The sequence below is a fragment of the Arachis stenosperma genome, chromosome 9 (assembly GCF_014773155.1).
Source record: "Arachis stenosperma cultivar V10309 chromosome 9, arast.V10309.gnm1.PFL2, whole genome shotgun sequence".
NCBI classification, from domain to species: domain Eukaryota; kingdom Viridiplantae; phylum Streptophyta; class Magnoliopsida; order Fabales; family Fabaceae; genus Arachis; species Arachis stenosperma.
Window position 1 is genome coordinate 87,251,640 of NC_080385.1, and position 20,719 is coordinate 87,272,358.

At 41.7% G+C, this 20,719-nt stretch overlaps 1 protein-coding gene across 1 annotated transcript; it reads right to left on the reverse strand.

Moving 5' to 3' along the window:
• Positions 1–9,576: 9,576 nt before the first annotated feature.
• LOC130949685 (uncharacterized) lies at positions 9,577–10,110 on the reverse strand. Its single transcript, XM_057878338.1, has 2 exons — positions 9,913–10,110; positions 9,577–9,816 (listed from the first exon to the last, which is right to left on the reverse strand). Exons 1-2 carry the CDS (start codon positions 10,108–10,110, stop codon positions 9,577–9,579), a joined length of 438 nt encoding a protein of 145 aa, XP_057734321.1.
• Between the last annotated feature and the right edge of the window lie 10,609 nt (positions 10,111–20,719).

The following is a 20,719-nucleotide window of genomic DNA, read 5'->3' on the forward strand; positions in this document are numbered from 1 at the left end:
TGTTTCTGAACAGTTTTGGCATCTCCCTTTATCCTTTGAAATTCTGAATGATTGGCATCCATAGGAACTCAGAATTCAGATAGTATTATTGATTCTCCTAGTGTAGTATGTTGATTCTTGAACACAGTTACTTTATGAGTCTTGGCCGTGGCCCTAAGCACTTTGTTTTCCAGTATTACCACCGGATACATAAATGCCACAGACACATGACTGGGTGAACCTTTTCAGATTGTGACTCAGCTTTGCTAAAGTCCCCAGTTAGAGGTGTCCAGAGCTCTTAAGCACACTCTTTTTGCTTTGGATCACGACTTTAACCACTCAGTCTCAAGCTTTTTACTTGGACCTGCATGCCACAAGCACATGTTTAGGGACAGCTTGATTTAGCCGCTTAGGCCTGAATTTATTTCCTTGGGCCCTCCTGTCCATTAATGCTCAAAGCCTTGGATCCTTTTTTTACCCTTGCCTTTTGGTTTTAAGGGCTAATGGCTTTTTCTGCTTGCTTTTTCTTTCTCTCTTTTCTCTTTTTTTTTTCACTGCTTTTTCTTGCTTCAAGAATCAATTTCATAATTTTTCAGATCATCAATAACATTTCTCTTGTTCATCATTCTTTCAGGAGCCAACAATTTTAACATTCATAAAATTCAATATCAAAAATATGCACTGTTCAAGCATTCATTCAGAAGACAAAAAGTATTGCCACCACATATAAATAATTAGAATTTTCCTTATTAAGAACTCGACAAAAATTAAATTGCCTCTTTATTCTAAAAATCTACTATTTTATTCATGTTTGATGATGATGAGAAAAATAAATTATAACTTAATTGGAAATAAAACCAAAATAGACATGCTAATTACTACTACTCCTATATAACTTCTAAGGTAAATTTCTATAATAATACTATCACAGAGTCAAAGCTTAAAATTAGAACTTAACAACCTGTATTTTGGGAAGTGGATGTTCCTCTAGTCTGTGGGGTGCTTGGTCCTTCAAGGAATAGCTTCTGACGCTTTAGTTCCTTCAGTTCACATCCTTGCTCTTCTTGTTCCCTTAGGTGCCATGATCTTGATGAGTTTTAGCTCAGTGATCATGGCAAATCACACCAAACTTAGAGGTTTGCTTGTCCTCAAGCAAAAGAAAAGATAGGAGAGGAATAGAGGGAGAGGCAGTTTCGAAATCCAAAAGATATGATGAGTTGAAAAAGATTTGAAAAAGATTTGGATTGGAAAAAGATTTGTGTTTATGAATTAAGATACATTTGATATTTTTGAAAAAGGGATTTTAGAAATTAGGGTTTTTAGAAATTAGGATTAAAATTTTTGGAATTGAAGGATGATATTTTGAAACATGTTTATGCAAGAAATCATGAATTGAAACATAAAAATTAGAAAATTTGTGAAGAAAAACGAATTTTACCTCCTCCCCACCATTCTGGCGTTAAACGCCCAAATGCTACTTGTTTTGGGCGTTTAACGCCCAATTACTGCTTCTCCTGGGCGTTCAACGCCCAGCTGTTGCTTCTTTCTGGCGTTGAACGCCAGGAAGTCCTTTGTCACTGGGTGTTTTTCTAAACGCCCAGGATGCTGTAATTCTGGCGTTAAACGCCCAGAAGGAGCTTCTTTCTGGCGTTCAACGCCCAGAAGATGCTCCTTTCTGGCGTTCAACGCCCAGATGGCTATCCTTACTGGCGTTGAACGCCCAGTGGATGCTTCTTTTGGGCGTTCAACGCCCAAAACATTTCTTACTAACTTTTTCACGTCAGTGAGCTTCCAAATCCCCCTGTAACTCTGTGAATTCAATCAATTGCTTTTTTACCTTTTGAAGATACTTTCACCTATACCTGTAAAAATCAATTAGCAAAAACAAATAAAATTAAATTTTGTGAATGGCTGGGTTGCCTCCCAGCAAGCGCTTCTTTATTGTCTTTAGCTGGACTATTACTGAGCTTTAATCAAGTCTCAGTTTTGAGCATTCTTGCTCAAAATTGCCTTCAAAATAATGTTTAACTCTCTGTCCATTAACAATGAACTTTTTGTTAGAGTCATTATTCTGAAGCTCTACGTATCCATATGGCGATACACTTGTAATCATATATGGACCTCTCCACCGGGACTTCAATTTCCCGGGGAATAATTTGAGCCTAGAATTGAATAGCAGAACTTTCTGTCCTGGCTCAAAGACTCTGGATGACAATTTCTTATCATGCCATCTTTTTGCTTTCTCTTTGTATATTTTTGCATTCTCGAAAGCATTGAGTCTAAATTTCTCTAGCTCATTTAACTGAAGCAATCGTTTTTCTCCAGCTAACTTGGCATCAAGGTTCAGGAATCTGGTTGCCCAGTAGGCCTTATGTTCCAGTTCCACTGGCAAGTGACATGCCTTTCCATACACAAGCTGGTATGGAGAGGTCCCTATAGGGGTCTTGAATGATGTTCTATATGCCCACAGAGCATCATCCAAGCTTCTTGCCCAATCCCTTCTACGGTTAACTACAGTCCGTTCCAGGATTCTTTTGAGTTCTCTATTTGAGACTTCAGCTTGCCCATTAGTCTGTGGGTGATATGGAGTGGCCACCCTGTGGCTAACTCCATAACGAACCAAAGCAGAATAGAGCTGTTTATTGCAGAAATGAGTGCCCCCATCACTGATTAGTACTCTAGGGGTACCAAATCTGCTGAAGATATGTTTCTGGAGGAATTTTAACACAGTCTTAGTGTCATTAGTGGGTGTCGCAATAGCTTCCACCCATTTGGATACATAATCCACTGCCACCAGAATATAAGTGTTTGAGTGTGATGGTGGGAAAGGTCCCATGAAGTCAATACCCCATACATCAAACAACTCAATCTCTAAGATCCCTTGTTGAGGCATGGCATAACTGTGAGGCAGATTACCAAATCTTTGGCAACTGTCACAATTAAGTACAAACACTCGGGAATCTTTATAGAGGGTAGGCCAGTAGAAGCCGTTTTGGAGGACTCTTGTGGCTGTTCGCTCACTTCCAAAATGTCCTCCATACTGTGATCCATGGCAGTGCCATAGGATCTTCTGCGCTTCTTCTTTAGGCACACATCTACGGATTACTCCGTCTGCACATCTCTTGAAGAGATATGGTTCATCCCAAAGATAGTACTTTGCATCCGTGATCAACTTCTTTGATTACTGCCTACTGTACTCTTTGGGTATGAATCTCACTGCCTTGTAGTTTGCAATGTCTGCAAACCACGGCACTTCCTGGATGGCAAAGAGTCTGCCACTTGGTTCTCTGTCCCTTTTCTGTCTCTTATTTCTATATCAAAATCTTGCAGAAGCAACACCCATCTGATGAGTCTGGGTTTTGAATCCTGCTTTGTGAGTAGATATTTAAGAGCAGCATGATCAGTGTACACAATCACTTTTGATCCTACTAAATAGGATCTGAACTTGTCAATGGCATAAACCACTGCAAGTAATTCTTTTTCTGTGGTTGTGTAGTTCTTCTGTGCGTCATTTAAAACACGGCTAGCATAGTAAATGACGTGCATGAGCTTGTCATGCCTCTGTCCCAACACTGCACCAATGGCATGATCACTGGCGTCACACATCAATTCAAATGGTAATGTCCAGTTTGGTGCAGAGATGACTGGTGCTGTGACCAGCTTAGCTTTCAGAGTCTCAAACGCCTGCAGACACTCCTTATCAAAGATAAATGGTGTGTCAGCAGCTAGCAGATTACTTAGAGGTTTGGCGATTTTTGAAAAATCCTTTATAAACCTCCTATAGAATCCTGCATGCCCCAGAAAGCTTCTGATTGCCTTAACATTGGCTGGTGGTGGTAATTTTTCAATTACCTCTACCTTAGCTTGATCCATCTCTATTCCCTTGTTCGAGATTTTGTGCCCAAGGACAATTCCTTCAGTCACCATAAAGTGACATTTTTTCTAGTTTAAAACTAGGTTGGTCTCTTGGCATCACTTTAGAACAAGTGCTAGATGGTCAAGACAGGAGCTGAATGAGTCTCCAAATACTGAAAAGTCATCCATGAAGACTTCCAGAAATTTTTCCACCATATCAGAGAAAATTGAGAGCATGCACCTTTGAAAGGTTGCAGGTGCATTGCACAAGCCAAATGGCATCCTTTTGTATGCAAATACTCCGGATGGACATGTGAATGCCGTTTTCTCTTGATCCTGGGGATCTACTGCAATTTGATTATAACCTGAATATCCATCCAGGAAGCAGTAGTATTCATGACCTGCTAGTCTTTCTAGCATTTGGTCTATGAATGGTAAAGGAAAATGATCCTTTCTGGTGGCTGTATTGAGCCTTCTATAATCAATACACATACGCCACCCTGTAACTGTTCTTGTAGGAACCAGTTCATTTTTTTCATTATGAACCACTGTCATGCCTCCCTTCTTAGGGACGACTTGGACAGGGCTTACCCAGGGGCTGTCAGAAATAGGATAAATAATCCCAGTCTCTAGTAATTTAGTGACTTCCTTCTGCACCACTTCCTTCATGGCTGGATTCAGCCGCCTTTGTGGTTAGACCACTGGCTTGGCGTCATCCTCCAATAGGATCTTGTGCATGCATCTGGCTGGGCTAATGCCCTTAAGATCACTGATGGACCACCCAAGAGCTGTCTTGTGTGTCCTTAGCACTTGAATTAGTGCTTTCTCTTCCTGTGGCTCTAAGGTAGAGCTTATGATTACAGGAAAGGTATCACCTTCTCCCATAAATGTATATTTCAGGGATGGTGGTAATGGTTTGAGCTCGGGTTTGGGAGGTTTCTCCTCTTCCTGAGGGATTTTCAGAGGTTCTATTATTCTCTCTGATTCCTCCAGATCAGGCTGAACATCTTTAAAGATGTCCTCTAGCTCTGATTCGAGACTCTCAGCCATATTGACCTCTCTTACCAGAGAGTCAATGATATCAACACTCATGCAGTCATTTGGGGTGTTTGGATGTTGCATAGCTTTGACAACATTCAACTTGAACTCCTCCTCATTGACTCTCAAGGTTACTTTCCCTTTTTGGATGTCAATGAGGGTTCGGCCAGTTACTAGGAAAGGTCTTCCTAGAATGAGAGTTGCATTCTTGTGCTCCTCCATTTCCAGCACCACAAAGTCATTAGGAAAGGCAAACGGCCCAACCTTGACAATCATGTCTTCAATCACGCCTGATGGGTATTTAATGGAGCCATCAGCAAGTTGAAGACATATCCGGGTTGGTTTGACTTCTTCAGTCAAACCAAGCTTTGTGATAATAGATGCAGGTATTAAGTTGATACTTGCCCCAAGATCACATAGAGCCTGCTTGGTACAAGTACCCTCTAATGTGCATGGTATCATAAAGCTTCCGGGATCCTTAAGCTTCTCAGGTAAGCTTTCTAGGATAACTGCACTGCATTCTTCAGTGAGGTAAACTTTTTCAGTTTTCCTCCAATCCTTCTTATGACTTAAGATCTCTTTTATGAACATGGCATAAGAGGGTATTTGCTCAAGTGCTTCTGCAAACGGAATTTTTATTTCAAGAGTCCTGAGATAGTCTGCAAAGCGGGCAAATTGCTTATCCTGTTCCGCTTGGCGGAGTTTTTGAGGATAAGGCATTTTGGCTTTGTATTCCTCAACCTTAGTTGCTGCAGGTTTATTACCTGTAGAAGTGAGTTGGGAAGCCTTTTTAGAAGGGTTGTTATCAGCACTTGTATGTGATTGATCCCTCACTGGCGTTTGAATGCCAGGGGTGGAAGCTGGAGTGGCGTTAGACGCCAACTCCTCATCTGTTACTGGCGTCTGAACGCCAGAACTGTGCTCCCTTTGGGCGTTCAACGCCGGATTCATGCTTGTTTCTGGCGTTGAACGCCAGAAATGAGCATGGTCTGGGCGTTCAGCGCCAGCCTTATTCCTCTCTGGGCTCTGATTGTCCTCATAGGGATTTTAAGTAGCCATTTGTTCATTTCTTGGCTTCCTGCTGCTTTGAAGTGAGGTTTTTAATATTTTCCCACTTCTTAATTGAACTGCTTGGCATTCTTCTATTATTTATTTTGACAGTTGCTTTTCTGTTTGCTTTAACTGTACTTCCATATTCCTGTTAGCCATTCTTGTTTCCTGTAGTATTTCCTTGAATTCAGCTAGCTGCTGAGTTAGAAAGTCTAATTGCTGATTGAATTCATTAGCTTGATCTACAGGACTGAGTTCAGCAGTTACTGTTTTAGCTTCTTCTTTCATGGAAGATTTACTGCTTAGGTACAGATGCTGATTTCTGGCAACTGTCTCAATAAGCTCTTGAGCTTCTTCAATTATTTTTCTCATATGTATAGATCCACCAGCTGAGTGATTTAGAGAAATCTGAGCTTTTTCTGTAAGCCCATAGTAGAAGATGTCTAATTGTACCCACTCTGAAAACATCTCAGAGGGGCATTTTCTTAGCATCTCTCTGTATCTCTCCCAGGCATCATAAAGGGATTCATTATCTCCTTGTTTGAAGCCTTGGATGCTTAGCCTTAGCTGTGTCATCCGTTTTAGAGGAAAATAGTGATTCAGGAATTTTTCTGACAGCTGTTTCCATGTTTTTATGCTGTTCTTAGGTTGGTTTTTTAACCACCTCTTAGCTTGATCTTTTACAGCAAATGGAAACAGTAATAATCTGTAGACATCCTGATCTACTTCCTTATCATGCACTGTGTCAGCAATTTGTAAAAATTGTGCTAGAAACTCTGTAGGTTCTTTATGTGGAAGACCGGAATACTGGCAACTTTGCTGCACCATGATAATGAGCTGAGGATTCAACTCAAAGCTACTAACTCCAATGGAGGGTATACAGATACTACTCCCATATGAAGCAGTAGTGGGGTTAGCATATGACCCCAGAGTCCTCCTGGACTGTGTATTTCCACTTAGTTCCATGATGGAGCAAGGGAGATGGTATAGATGTTGATATTGTCTATTTTATTTAATTTATTATATAAAGAAAATTGATTTTCGAAATAATAAAATAAAATAAAAATCGAAATAAAATAAATAAAGGAAGAAAATTAAAAATTAAAAATTTGAAAAATTTTATGAAGATTTTCGAAAATTTGAGGAGAGAGAAAGTGGTTAGGATATTTTTGAAAAAGATATTTTTTTTAAAACTTAAAAAGATAAGAATTGAAAAAATTTGAAATTGAAATCTGAATTTTTATATAAAAATTTCGAAAATATAGTTTAAAATTAGTTACAAAAGATATTTTTTTTGAATTTTGAATTTTATGATGAAAGAGAAAAATACACAAAAGACACAAGACTTAAAATTTTTAGATCTAATGCTTTTTATTTTCGAAAATTTTGGAGGAAAAACACCAAGAAATACCAAACTTAAAAATTTTAAGATCAAAACACAAGAAAGACTCAAGAACACCTTGAAGATTCACAAGAACACCAAGAACAAAAGAAAGAACACCAAACTTAAGATTTTTAGAAAACCAAGATAAATTTTCGAAAATTAAAGAAAGATCAACAAGAAAACACCAAACTTAAAGTTTGGCACAAGATCAAGAAAAATTATTTTTGAAAAAAGATTTTAAAAAGAAGATGCCCAATTGCCAAGAACATAAGCCAACACTATAACCAACTGAGCTAAAAATGTAACGTATTTTAAAGATGTATTATTTTTATGGATAAAAGTATAATTTTTGAAAGTTAATGTTTTGAAAAAGCACGAGAAAAACAAGAAAAGATACAAAACAAGAAAAACTCAAGATCAAACAAGAAAAATAAACAAGAACAACTTGAAGATCAATGAAGAACAAAGAACACAAATTCGAAAATTTAAAGAAAAATATAAAATATGCAATTAACACCAAACTTTGAACAAGACACTAAACTCACGAAAAAAATTAAAAATTGATAAAGAAAAATAATATTTTTGAAAAAAAAAATTTTTGAAAAGAAATTATCCTATCAGAATTTAATGACTCTATAGCAACAAAAATAAATTATTCCTAATCTAAGAAATAAAATAAACCTTTAGTTATTCAAACTCGAATAATCCCCGACAACGGCGCCAAAAACTTGGTGCACGAAATGCAATCTCACTCTTTGACATTTCGCACAACTAACCAGCAAGTGCACTGGGTCGTCCAAGTAATACCTTACGTGAGTAAGGGTCGATCCCACGGAGATTATTGGTTTGAAGCAAGCTATGTTTATTTTATTATTCTTAGTCAGGATATCAATTAAAATTATCAGTCGGAATTATTAGAAAAATAAAAGAGCGTGAATTAATTACTTGTAATGCAGTAATGGAGAATATGTTGGAGTTTTGGAGATGCTTTGTCTTCTGAATTTCTGTAATGTAATATTCCATCCATGGAAAAGTGCAAAGTTCCTTCTATGGCAAGCTGTATGTAGGGTGTCACCATTGTCAGTGGGTACCTCCCATCCTCTCAGTGAAAACGGTCCAGATGCTCTGTCACAGCATGGCTAATCAGCTGTTGGTTCTCGATCATGTTGGAATAGGATCCATTGATCCTTTTGCGTTTGTCATCACGCCCAGCAATCGCGAGTTTGAAGCTCGTCACAGCCATTCAATCCTTGAATCCTACTCGGAATACCACAGACAAGGTTTAGACTTTCCGGATCCTCAAGAGTGGCCGCCATCAGTTCTAGCTTATACCACGAAGATTCTGATTAAGGAAGCTAAGAGATGCTCATTCAATCTGATGTAGAACGGAAGTGTTTGTCAGGCACACGTTCATGGATTGAGGAAGGTGATGAGTGTCACGGATCATCACCTCCTTCATAATTAAGCACGAATGAACATCTTAGATATGAACACACACACGTTTGAATGGAGAAATAGAAACAATTGCATTAATTCATTGAGACGCTGCAGAGCTCCTCACCCCCAACAATGGAGTTTAGAGACTCATGCTACCAAGGAATATGTAATTCAGATCTGAAAATGTCATGAGGTACAAAATAAGTCTCTAAAAGTTGTTTAAATAGTAAACTAGTAACCTAGGTTTACAGAAAATGAGTAAACTAAGATAATTGGTGCAGAAATCCACTTCTGGGACCCACTTGGTGTGTGCTGGGGCTGAGACTAAAGCTTCTCACGTGCTTGGGCTGTTTCTGGAGTTGAACGCCAGGTTGTAACGTGTTTTGGGCGCTGAACTCCAACTTGTAACCTGTTTCTGGCGCTGGACGCCAGACAGCAGCATGAAACTGGCGTTGAACGCCAGTTTACGTCGTCTATCTTCGCGCAAAGTATGGACTATTATATATTGATGGAAAGCCCTGGATGTCTACTTTCCAACCCAATTCAGAGCGCGTCAATTGGACTCATGTAGCTCCAAAAAATCCATTCCGAGTGCAGGGAGGTCAGGATCCAACAGCATCAGCAGTCCTTTTTCAGCCTAACTCAGATTTTTGCTCAGCTCCCTCAATTTCAGCCAGAAAATACCTGAAATCACAGAAAAACACACAAACTCATAGTAAAGTCCAGAAATATAATTTTTGCCTAAAAACTAATAATATTCTACTAAAAACTAATTAAAACATGCTAAAATCTATATGAAATTATCCCCAAAAAGCGTATAAAATATCCGCTCATCACCCTTCATTGCTTAAATCATGTGTTGGAGGTTGTGCACGGTCCTCCTTGTCATTAATTTCATAACACAATGAGGGAGATTCATCAATTCCAAAAGACTCATTAGTTGGTGTGGAATCATCTTCAATGGTGGAGCTTGCTTCTTGCTCAACCTCCTCCTCTTGGTGGCTTCCTTCCAATTCAATCCCTTCTTCATTGCTTACCAAGGGTATGGGAGGTGAGGTATCTTCTTCCTTACCCTCTATGTCAAACCCAATGGGAGAGGATTTAATTGTACATAAGAATTCTTCAATGATTGAATCCATCTCTTGGTCAACCTCTTCCAAGGCTTCAACCACTTCTTCTGGCTCAATTGTCTCATCTTCCTCCCCTTGTGGCAATCCTTGCTTCAACTCATCTTCTTCATCTTGAAGCTCTAAACTCACTTCTTCACTAAGCTCCTCGGTTGCTTCTCCACATTCATCAATGAGAGTTCTTTGATTGCTTAGTTGGGAGGAGGCCATGTTGCTAACGGCTTCCACTAGGATAGCCATCTTGGCTCATAGCTCCTTAAACTTCTTTTCATCCTCCTCGTGTCGCCTTAAGATATGAGATTCAAGATCCCTCAATTCTTGTATGGGGGCCTCATCGGGTGGTGATGGAAGAGAGGATTCATTGTTTGGGAGGAAAGGTTCATAATCGGAAGTTGGTTCATCTTGGTAAGGGTCTGGAGGTGGTGTATATTGAGGTAGTTCTTGAGAGTGATTGTGTTGGAATGGTGGTGGTTCTATGTGTGGTTCATATGGTTCATAAGGTGGTTGGTATGGTGGATAGGGATTAGGGTCATAATGAGGTGTTTGGTGGTAGGGGGCTTGTGAGTCAGGTGGTTCAAAATCATGTTGAGGGGGTGGTTCATCGGCATGTGGTGGTGGTTGTTGACAATCACAATAAGGGTCACCACATCCATTAGATTGATATGCATTAGGATTAGAATTATACCCATAAGAAACCGGAGGGGGTTGTTGCCAATAAGGTTGATCAATCCCTTGAGGCTCCTCCCATCTTTGATTGTTCCATCCTTGATGCACATCATCATTGTAGCTTCCATTCCCTACAACATAAATTGAGCCAAACTCATAGCCAAAGGGATGAGAATTCATAATAGCAAATAAAAACAAAAGCTAACAAAAATAAGCAACAAAGTCCTAAAGCTAACAAAAACTACCAAATAAGCAAAAGACAAACATATTCACACATTCACAATAGCCAATAACATAACACCATTGCAACTCCCCGGCAACGGCGCCATTTTGATGATCGGTTTCTTGACGGTTTAGAATTTAACAAATGAAAGCTCGTTGTAAAGTATAGTTTCCAAACCAATCAGTTATCCTTTCATGCAAAAATTTTAGTTGTCACATGTACAAACCCCAATGAAAATTAACCGGAGTATTTAGACTCCGGGTCGTCTCACAAAGAGTTGCAATGAAGTGGTCAATTATTGGCTGTGGGGATCGAGGGGGTTTTGATTGATATGAGGCAAGAAATTAAATGGACAAGAATTTAAATGACAAGAAAAGTAAATCAAACAAGCAATAAAGGAAGCAATTAAAGAAGAGACATTCATGGCAATGGATTGAGATCATAAGCTTTCTATCCTAGTCATGCATAATTAATTCATCTTATTTAGTCAACTCCAACAAATAGGGAGAAAGTCAAACAAGATTAATCAATCATGTTACAAATTTAAACAAGAATTTATCTCATTACGTCAACTCCAACAAATAAGGAGAAAGTCTAATGAGACTAGCTAATCTCAATCCAAAAGTCCTAACCAACTTACTAATTAAACTAGCAAAAGATTAACGTCAATGGAAACAATATTCCATAAGTCCTAATTAACTCACTAATTAAATTAGCAAAAGATTAGCGTCAATGGAAACAATATTAGCTAACAACTCTAGATCACCAACATAAGTTGGGTTTTCATGACTCAAGATTGCCTAATTACTCTTTCCAAGCCAAGAATGCTCAAAATCTACTCTAACATCCAACCAAGCATTTTGTCAAACACTTGGTGGGCACAAAAGGAAAGCATAGTAAATGTGCAAGAATAATAAAATCTACAAACTACCAATAGCAAGAAATGTAAAATCAATAACTCAAATCAACAATAAAAATAACATCAAACATAAAATTGCATTAAAGGAAAATTAAGATCCAACAAGGTTCATGAACATAAAAGCAACAAAATAAAAGAAATGAACAAGTAAAAACTAGAAGAGTAGAGATGTAACAACAAGAAATTAAAAGGAGAAACTGTTCCGAGGGTTACCTGAAACTAGAGGTCGATCTCTGTTGAGATCTCTTGCGTGGGTCGGAACTGTTGTGTCCAACTTGATGATGGTGGTTAGAGCCGCTGTGTCCGACTTGTTGGACTGGGTGACAATGCTGATCCTTCGTCCTCGGAGGGTGGGGGGTACCTGTAGGGGACTCCGATGCTTAAGTTAGCAAGGGTATTAAGCAGGTATTGAGCAGAATCAGAATATCAGTTATACCTGGGTGCTCTAGTGTATTTATAGTGTTGAGACGTGACCTTTTTTGGATAAGATAAGTTAGTTATCTTATCTTATCTTTATCTTTAGGGTTGAGGTCAGCGTATTCTTCAGCGGAACCACCCTTATCTCTATAGGCTTTAGGCCGTCTTAGGATTTGGGTCGTGTTCCTCCATTTGGGCCCTTCACTGGGCTCTCTTGTCGATTTGGCCGAGCTCTCTGAGAAGAGGTCGGATAGTCTGACCTGAAGAGGTCGGTCGCTTTATCTTCAATCATCCCAGGTCGGATAGCTCGACCCAGGGTATGAACAATGCCCCTGCTTGAGCTCGGTCTTCTTTTCTGAGGTCGAGTCCTAGACTTCGGTCCTTCTCGAGGCCGAACTCAAGCATTTTTTTCGATTCCCCTTGTAGAAGTTTTTGAATGTAGAACGTTTTCTTCTAAAAGCGCGTGCTTTTATATCGGCGCTTTGGAAACGTGCGAGGGTTTAATGCCTTTATTTAACATTAATTGCCCCGTTTCTCCTAGGCCCTTTTATTTTGATTTTGAAAACCCAGAAACGGTTTTTCTTCTTCACGTATTTCGTAACTTTTTCGCATTTTTCTCTTCTCCCGTTTTTAACTTTTCCTCTGTGTTTGCTCTGTTTTGCCTTACTCTTTCTCTGCGCCGTTTCGTTTCGGTACTCTGTTGGTGCTTCCTTTGAGAGACGTTTTCCTGCCCCAGCTTTCCATTTTTTTCAGGACTTTCCAGGTTTGGTTTCTACTTTCCGTTTCCTTACTTCTTTTACTTTTTGACCTTCGGTTTATGATAAAGTTTTGGTTTTGCTTGCATGCCTGTTTGAAAAACTTGAATCTTTTTGCATTTGTCGTGCTTGTTTATTGCCGTGTGTTCTGGGGCTTCTTTCATTTTCTGCATGATCGCTTTTTGCTTAATGCCTTTAGAGCTTTCGCTTGTTATTGCCTTTCCTGTTTGTACTTTTGATGGTGTTTTTTGCCTAATTCTGGAAAAAGTTGTATCTTTGGTGTTGTTCTGTTTGGCATTGTTGACATTGACAGTGCTTTTGCTGGTAGACTGTAGAAAGATAGTTGCTTTAATGACTTTCCCGTTTTTTATCTTGCTGGACGAAATGCTTGTTGCTTTAGGCCTTGTTTCCTTGTTTTCGAGAAACGTTGGGGGTGTAGGTTTTTCCTAGGGACCTTGCTTTGTTGTTGCTGCCTCCAAAGGATGCCCCAAGACTTTTGGTTTGAGTCTTGGGGTTTTCCTTTTCTACCTTCTCCGAGATGTTTTTAGTAACCCCGTCTTCTTTTCTTCCTTGTAGGATTAGTTGGCCCTATGTCTTCTCGCAATAACATCGTAGAGATGTCTTCCAGAGTTCCCGAGGGGATGTCCGACTGGCTGGACTCCCTTGTCTTGTTGTGTGTTTCTGTTGTGGATGCCGAGTTCTGTGTTGAACTGAGGAAGCGTCATAGGATTTGTGGTAACAACGCTCGTGAGGAGGATTATGAGCTTGTTGCCCCTGACTCTGACGAGAGAGTTTTCTTTCCGACTTCTGTCGAGGGAGAACGTCCCTTCTTTTATGCTTACGAGTACTTTTTCAGTCAGTTGAACGTTTCTTTTTCTTTTACCGCCTTTGAGACCGACCTGCTGTGGTCATCTAATATTGCTCCTTCCCAGCTTCACCCCAATTCCTGGGGTTTTATTAAGATTTTTCAACTTCTCTGCCGTGAACTAGATGTATCTCCTTCCCAGACTTTGTTCCTTTATTTGTTTGTTTCCGCCAAGCCCGGTGGTTCCTCAAAAAAGAAAGCTTCTTGGGTTTCTTTTCGGTCCGCCCAGGGGCACAAAGTGTTTGCTATGTATGATGAGTCTTTTAAGGACTTTAAGAACTACTTTTTTAAAGTTCGAGCTGTTGAGGGGGTCCGCCCCTTTTTTCTTTATGAAAACGACGAGCCCTCCTTCCCCCTAGAGTGGCAAAAAGATGTACGAGTATCTCGCTACACTTTGGAGATGCTAGATGACGTTGAACGCGCTTTTGTGGTTATCCTCAAGGATCTTTGGGGGAAACCACCTCATCTTGATACGAAGAGATTCTTGAATGATCCTTCCTTGGTTCGAACTGTTCTGGGTATTTTATTTGGCTTTGCTTTTATACTTGTTTTTCCTTTCTCTACATTACATTTGTAACTCTTGGCTGTTGCTATGTTTGCAGAGATGTCGAAAAATACTGATTCTTTGAAGGCCTTTAAAAAGGCGAAGAAGGCCACTACTGCTCTGAACATCTCGGCCAAGGTGGCCGGAGAGGGATCTTCTCAGATTCCTTTGAAGCCTCCTGTACCGAGTTCCCCTAGACCGAGGAAAGCAATTCCTGTTCCTCGGGTCTGCCTAGTTGATCCTCCCCAATCATCTACTGCAGCTTCTGGTCCCCCTCCTAGTAAAAAGCAAAAAACCATTGAACCCTTCAATTTGGATGCCCCCGACTTTGATGCCGTTGAATTTATTGATCAGCAAATTGCTCCCTGTTCCGAGGGTTACCTGAAACTGTAGCTCGGTCGTCTGACAAGGCCCGAGGTGGGGGGTCTGTGACCCGAGCTTGATGTGTTGAACGGCGGGGGGTGTACCTGCAAAGACACTCCGATGCCTAAGTTAGCATGGGTCCAAGCAGATATCGAGTAGAATTAGAGTATGAGTTATACCTGGGTGCTCCAGTGTATTTATAGTAGTTGGCTGTGATCTTCCCTGGATAAGATATTCTTATCTTATCTTATCTTCTGGGAGTCTTATCTTTATCTTTGTGGAACCGCCTTTCCCAGGCCCTTTCGGCCTTTAGGTTTTGGGCTTAGTTCCTTCTGATGGGCCTTCTTTGGCCTATTTGTCCGAGGTCCGACCTCGGGCTTGAGCCTTGAGGCGAGGTCGGACTCTCGATCAGCTTGCCGAGTTTGGAGAGCTCGGTCAGGGTATGAACAGTGCCCCTGCCTGAGTTCGTCTTTTGGAGAGGTCGAGCTCGGGCATTTAGTAGCTTTTTGAATTTTGAAAACGGTCGTTTCAGCATTTATTGCTTGTTACCGTTTCTTCCTCGATTTCCGTGCGGCGTTCCGTGGAGGCTTTATTTATTTGCCCCTTTCTTTGTTTATTCTTTCACTTTTCTTTTCGAACGTCTTACTTTTCTCTTTTTTCTTCTGTGCCTGGGTTGCCCCGGAAAGAGGCGCCGCCATTTGTTTTGCTTGCATGGGGGGGGCTCTTTCTTTTATTTTCGTTTTTCGGGTTGCCGCTTTAAAAAGAACTTCTTTTTCTTGCTTCTGCTGAATTTGCTTTTGTCTGCATGTCATGTGATTTGTTGGCTTGCTGTCTGTATTTTTCTTTGTAGGCCAGATTTTTTTATGTCTCGAAAGGTATTTCAAGCAATGTCGACCAAGATTCCGAGTGGTCTAGGTTGGGTAGATCCTGCCCCTTTAAAGGTTCCGTCTGTTGTGGATTCTGAATATCTGAATAGGTTCCGTAGGGAGTGTAGTATTTGTGAGAATAGGGAGTCTGAGCGTGATTATGAGTTGGTAGCCCCGGAGTCCGAAGAGAGGGTGTGCTTTCCGCCTTTAGAGAGTTCCGAGAAACTATTCTTCTATGCCTACGACTGTTTCTTCTCAAAGCTAGGTGTCCGACTTCCCTTTACCGAGTTGGAGTCCGAGGTCCTTTGGTCTTGTAACCTTGCCCCTACACAGCTCCATCCAAACTCTTGGGCGTTTTAAAGCTTTCCAACTTTTATGTCAGATTTTGGGTGTCTCTCCTTCTGTTTCTCTTTTTTCGTATCTGTTTGTTCTGACGAAACCAGGGTCGGGTGGGGGGAAGGTGTCTTGGGTCTCCTTTAGGGCAAACGCCGGAAAGAAGTTCTGTACCTTGTATGATGAGTCTTTCCACGATTTCAAGAATTACTATTTCAAAGTCCGGGCTGTGGGAGATGTCTGACCTTTCTTTTTAGATGAGAGTGGGGAGCCTTCTTTCCCTCTTAGTTGGCAAGAGAGTGTAGTGTCGGTCAAGTACACTTTTGAGAGTCTAGATGAAGTGGAACAGGCTTTTGTTGGTGTGTTGAGCAGTCTATGGGGTCGGGCACCTCACTTGGATACGAAGAAAATGTTGGGAGATCCAAGCCTTCTCCGTTCCGAGTTAGGTAGTTCCCGACCTCCTTTTGAGATTTATTTTCGTGTTTTGGCTTTCGTTTTGGTTTTCTGTTTCGTGATAGTCTCCTTCTTTTGTTTCTGCAGAGATGTCTTCTCAGGCTGATTCCATGAAGTTTCTTCGTCGGGCGAAGAAGTCTGCGGCCGCTCGGAATGTTGAGGCCGAGGCTTCTGCCCGACCTTCTCCACAGAAGACTACCACAGGTCCCCAGACTCGGTCGAAGACCATTCCAACCCCTCAGTTCCGGGCTGTAGCTCAGGATCCTCCGTCCTCCGGACCCGGTCAGCTTTCTCCGAGCTCGACCTCGGGTCCTCCCCCCAAGAAGCAGAAGACCGCCCAAGAGATTCCCGGCTTTAATGACAAGGATTTCGATGCTCTCGGTTGGGTTGAGCAGCACATTCTCCCCCAGTCTTACATCTCTACTGATGATGCGTCTATGGAGCATCACTTTCAGTATATGGCGCGGAGTTGTGTTCGAATGGCCAGCCTTCACGCCGCTATTGCTCGGGAGTTCAAGAAAGCTCCCCTTGGGGAGACCAGTTCCCGACTTGAGAAGGCCCGGTCCGAGCTTGATAAGATTAGCCAGCTGAAGGAGGCTAGGATCACCGAGCTGGAGGAATCTTTGGAGAAGGAAAAATCTAGGGCTACTGCGGCTGTGGCGGCGGCGAAGACGTCTGAGGAGACGGCGAGGGTGGCGACGGAAAGCTATACCCAGCTGTATGCCGAGCTTGTGGAGACAAAGGAGAAGTTGCAGTCAGCTCGGGATGACTTTAATGAGCTGGAGGACAATGTGGCCAAGGGAATGGATGCTATGTTTGCGAACTTGAGGGACCAGGTCCGGGTTCTTACTCCCGACCTGGATTTGAGCCTATTCAGCACTGATAACATGGTTGTGGAGGGAAAGATCGTTCCTGCTCCTGTTGAGGATGAGGTTCCGATGTCTGACTTCCAGGCTCCAGCGTCCGATCCCGAGGTCCCGGTTGTGAACCCGACTTCCCCTTTGGCCGAGGATAGATCTGGTATGGAGGCTCCAAGCCGGGGGATGGTGCTGTTCCTGCGGTCCCTATTTCGATACACCCTCCGGAGCCTTCTGTTGATGCGGAGACCGGGAAGGTCCTTGATCCTTTGTAGTTTCTTTTTGTTTTCGGCTCTTTTGCCCGACCTGTGGGCTTTTTGAATATTTTTGCAAACACTTTGAACACTTTTTGTTGTTATTTTAGCTACTCTGTAGCTTAATTATGCCATGTTTTGCATTTTGACTTTCTCGTATTCGCTTTTGTGCTTTTTGGTTTCTGCGTAACAACTTTTAGCTAGCGATTTTGATGTCTTGTACTCGCTTTTTTGCTTTTTAGTTGTTCTCGGTGACAACTTTTAGCTAGCGATTTTGATGTCTCGTACTCGCTTTTTTGCTTTTTAGTTGTTCTCGGGTAACAACTTTTAGCTAGCGATTTTGATGTCTCGTACTCGCTTTTTTGCTTTTTAGTTGTTCTCGGGTAACAACTTTTAGCTAGCGATTTTGATGTCTCGTACTCGCTTTTTTGCTTTTTAGTTGTTCTCGGGTAACAACTTTTTAGCTAGCGATTTTGCTTCTTCGTTCCTCGCTTTTGCTTTTTAGTTGTTTTTGGGTAACAACTTTTAGCTAGCGACTTTGCTTCTCGTTCCTCGCTTTTTTGCTTTTTAGTTGTTTTTGGGTAACAACTTTTAGCTAGCGATTTTGATGTCTCGTACTCGCTTTTTTGCTTTTTAGTTGTTCTCGGGTAACAACTTTTTAGCTAGCGATTTTGCTTCTTCGTTCCTCGCTTTTTGCTTTTTAGTTGTTTTTGGGTAACAACTTTTAGCTAGCGACTTTGCTTCTCGTTCCTCGCTTTTTTGCTTTTTAGTTGTTTTTGGGTAACAACTTTTAGCTAGCGATTTGGCTTCTTTGTTCCTCGCTTTTTGCTTTTTAGTTGTTTTTGGGTAACAACTTTTAGCTAGCGACTTTGCTTCTCGTTCCTCGCTTTTTTGCTTTTTAGTTGTTTTTGGGTAACAACTTTTAGCTAGCGATTTGGCTTCTTTGTTCCTCGCTTTTGCTTTTAGTTGTTTTTGGGTAACAACTTTTAGCTAGCGACTTTGCTTCTCGTTCCTCGCTTTTTTGCTTTTTAGTTGTTTTTGGGTAACAACTTTTAGCTAGCGATTTGGCTTCTTTGTTCCTCGCTTTTTTGCTTTTTAGTTGTTTTTGGGTAACAACTTTTAGCTAGCGATTGGCTTCTTTGTTCCTCGCTTTTTTGCTTTTTAGTTGTTTTTGGGTAACAACTTTTAGCTAGCGATTTTGCTTCTCGTTCCTCGCTTTTTGCTTTTTAGTTGTTTTTGGGTAACAACTTTTAGCTAGCGTTTTCTCGAGGTCTTTAATTTGCCGTTTTAGGGCTTTCTTTCTTGGGTCCGAGTTTGTTCTCGGACCTCGGGATCCTTTAGTACCTCCTTTAGTCAGGTCCGACTTCGTTGTTTGGTCGGCCTTTTTAAGTTATTTTTGTAACTTTTTTTTATTTGGCTTTTTGAGCCTTTTCAGAGTTACTTTTATAACTTCTCACATTAATTTGAACCTCGTCGCTTTATCTTTGCCGACCTTGTATGGCCTTTGGCAAATGATTTTTTGCGTTTTGCCGAGCATAAATTAATGCGCCTTGGTGGGGTACTTTTCTAGGATATGCTTCATCACGAGGAAGAGAAAATAAAGAAATTTGGTTAGTATTAAAAGAGAAGAATATTTACAAAGTGTTTACCCTTTTGGCTAGGTCGGGTGTCCTACTTAACCGGGTGTCTCATTAAAAAACCCTTGTAGGGAAAAAGAGTACACCTCGGGTTAAGTTTTTCTAACTGTAGTATCGTCTTAGGTTGCAGGCGTGCCAGGCTCTGGGCAGCTCATTGCCTTCTAGGTCGGAGATCTTGTAGTAGCCTGTCCCTAAGACTTCTGTTACTTTGTAGGGCCCCTTCCAGTTTGCAGCTAGCTTTCCTTCTCCCGATTTTTGTGTTCCGATGTCGTTTCGGATTAGAATCAGGTCGTGAGTGGAGAAGCTTCGTTTTATCACCTTTTGGTTGTATCTGAGGGCCGTTCGTCGTTTTAAGGCTTCTTCTTTGATCCGGGCTCTTTCTCGGACCTCGGGTAGGAGGTCGAGCTCTTCCTTTTGTGCCCGAGGATTGTTTTCTTCGTTGTAGAAGATGGTTCTGGGTGATCCCTCATCTATTTCGACGGGAATCATTGCCTCCATTCCGTAGGCTAGTCGGAATGGGGATTCTCCCGTTGTAGAGTGCGGGGTTGTCCGATATGCCCATAATACCTGGGGGAGTTCGTCGGCCATGCCCCTTTGGCTTCTTGGAGTCTTCGTTTCAATCCAGCCAAGATGACTTTATTTGCAGCCTCTGCTTGTCCATTGGCTTGTGGGTGCTCGACCGATGTGAACTGCTGTTTGATTTTCAGCTCGGACACCAAGTTCTGAAAACTTGTGTCTGTGAACTGTGTTCCATTGTCTGTTGTGATGGAATAGGGGACTCCGAACCTCGTGACAATGTTTTTGTATAGGAATTTACGGCTTTTCTGAGCCGTAATGGTGGCTAAGGGTTCGGCTTCGATCCACTTTGTAAAGTAGTCGACCCCTACTATGAGGTATTTGACCTGCCCCGGGCCTTGTGGAAACGGGCCGAGTAGGTCGAGTCCCCATTTCGCGAAGGGCCATGGTGCTGTGATGCTTATGAGGTCTTCGGGCGGTGCTTTGTGAAAATTGGCGTGTTTTTGGCAGGGGGGACATATTTTCACAAAGTCCGCCGCGTCTCTTTGTATGGTTGGCCAGTAGAACCCGGCTCTGACTATTTTCTTGGATAGGGCCCGAGCTCCGAGGTGGTTCCCACACATTCCTTTGTGGACTTCTTCGAGGATGCTTTTTGTTTCTGAGGTCGGGACGCACCTTAGGAGGGGATTTGCGAATCCTCTTCTGTATAACACGTCGTGGATTAGCGTGTAATTCTGGGCGTCCTTTGTAAGCCTTTTAGCTTCTCTTTTTTCAGCGGGGAGAGTTCCCGACTTTAGGTAGTTGAGTATGGGGGTCATCCATCCTTGTTGTTGGTCGGATATGTTCAGTATTTCTTCCTCTCTTAGTACGGACGGAGATTGTAGAGTTTCTTGGAGGAGACTTCTATTGTTTCCTCCGGGCTTGGTGCTAGCAAGTTTTGAGAGGGCGTCGGCTCGGGCATTTTGCTCCCGGGGTATGTGCTGGATTCGTATTTCCGGGAAGTGCTGCAATTGTGCCTGTGTTTGGTCCAGGTATTTTTCATAGTAGGATCTTTGGCCTGGTAACTTCCATTTACTTGTGATGTGACGACCTGGGAGTCGCTGAAAATTGTGATCCTCTCTGCTCCGACCTCTTTGGCTAGCTTTAGTCCTGCTAGTAGGGCCTCGTACTCGGCTTGGTTA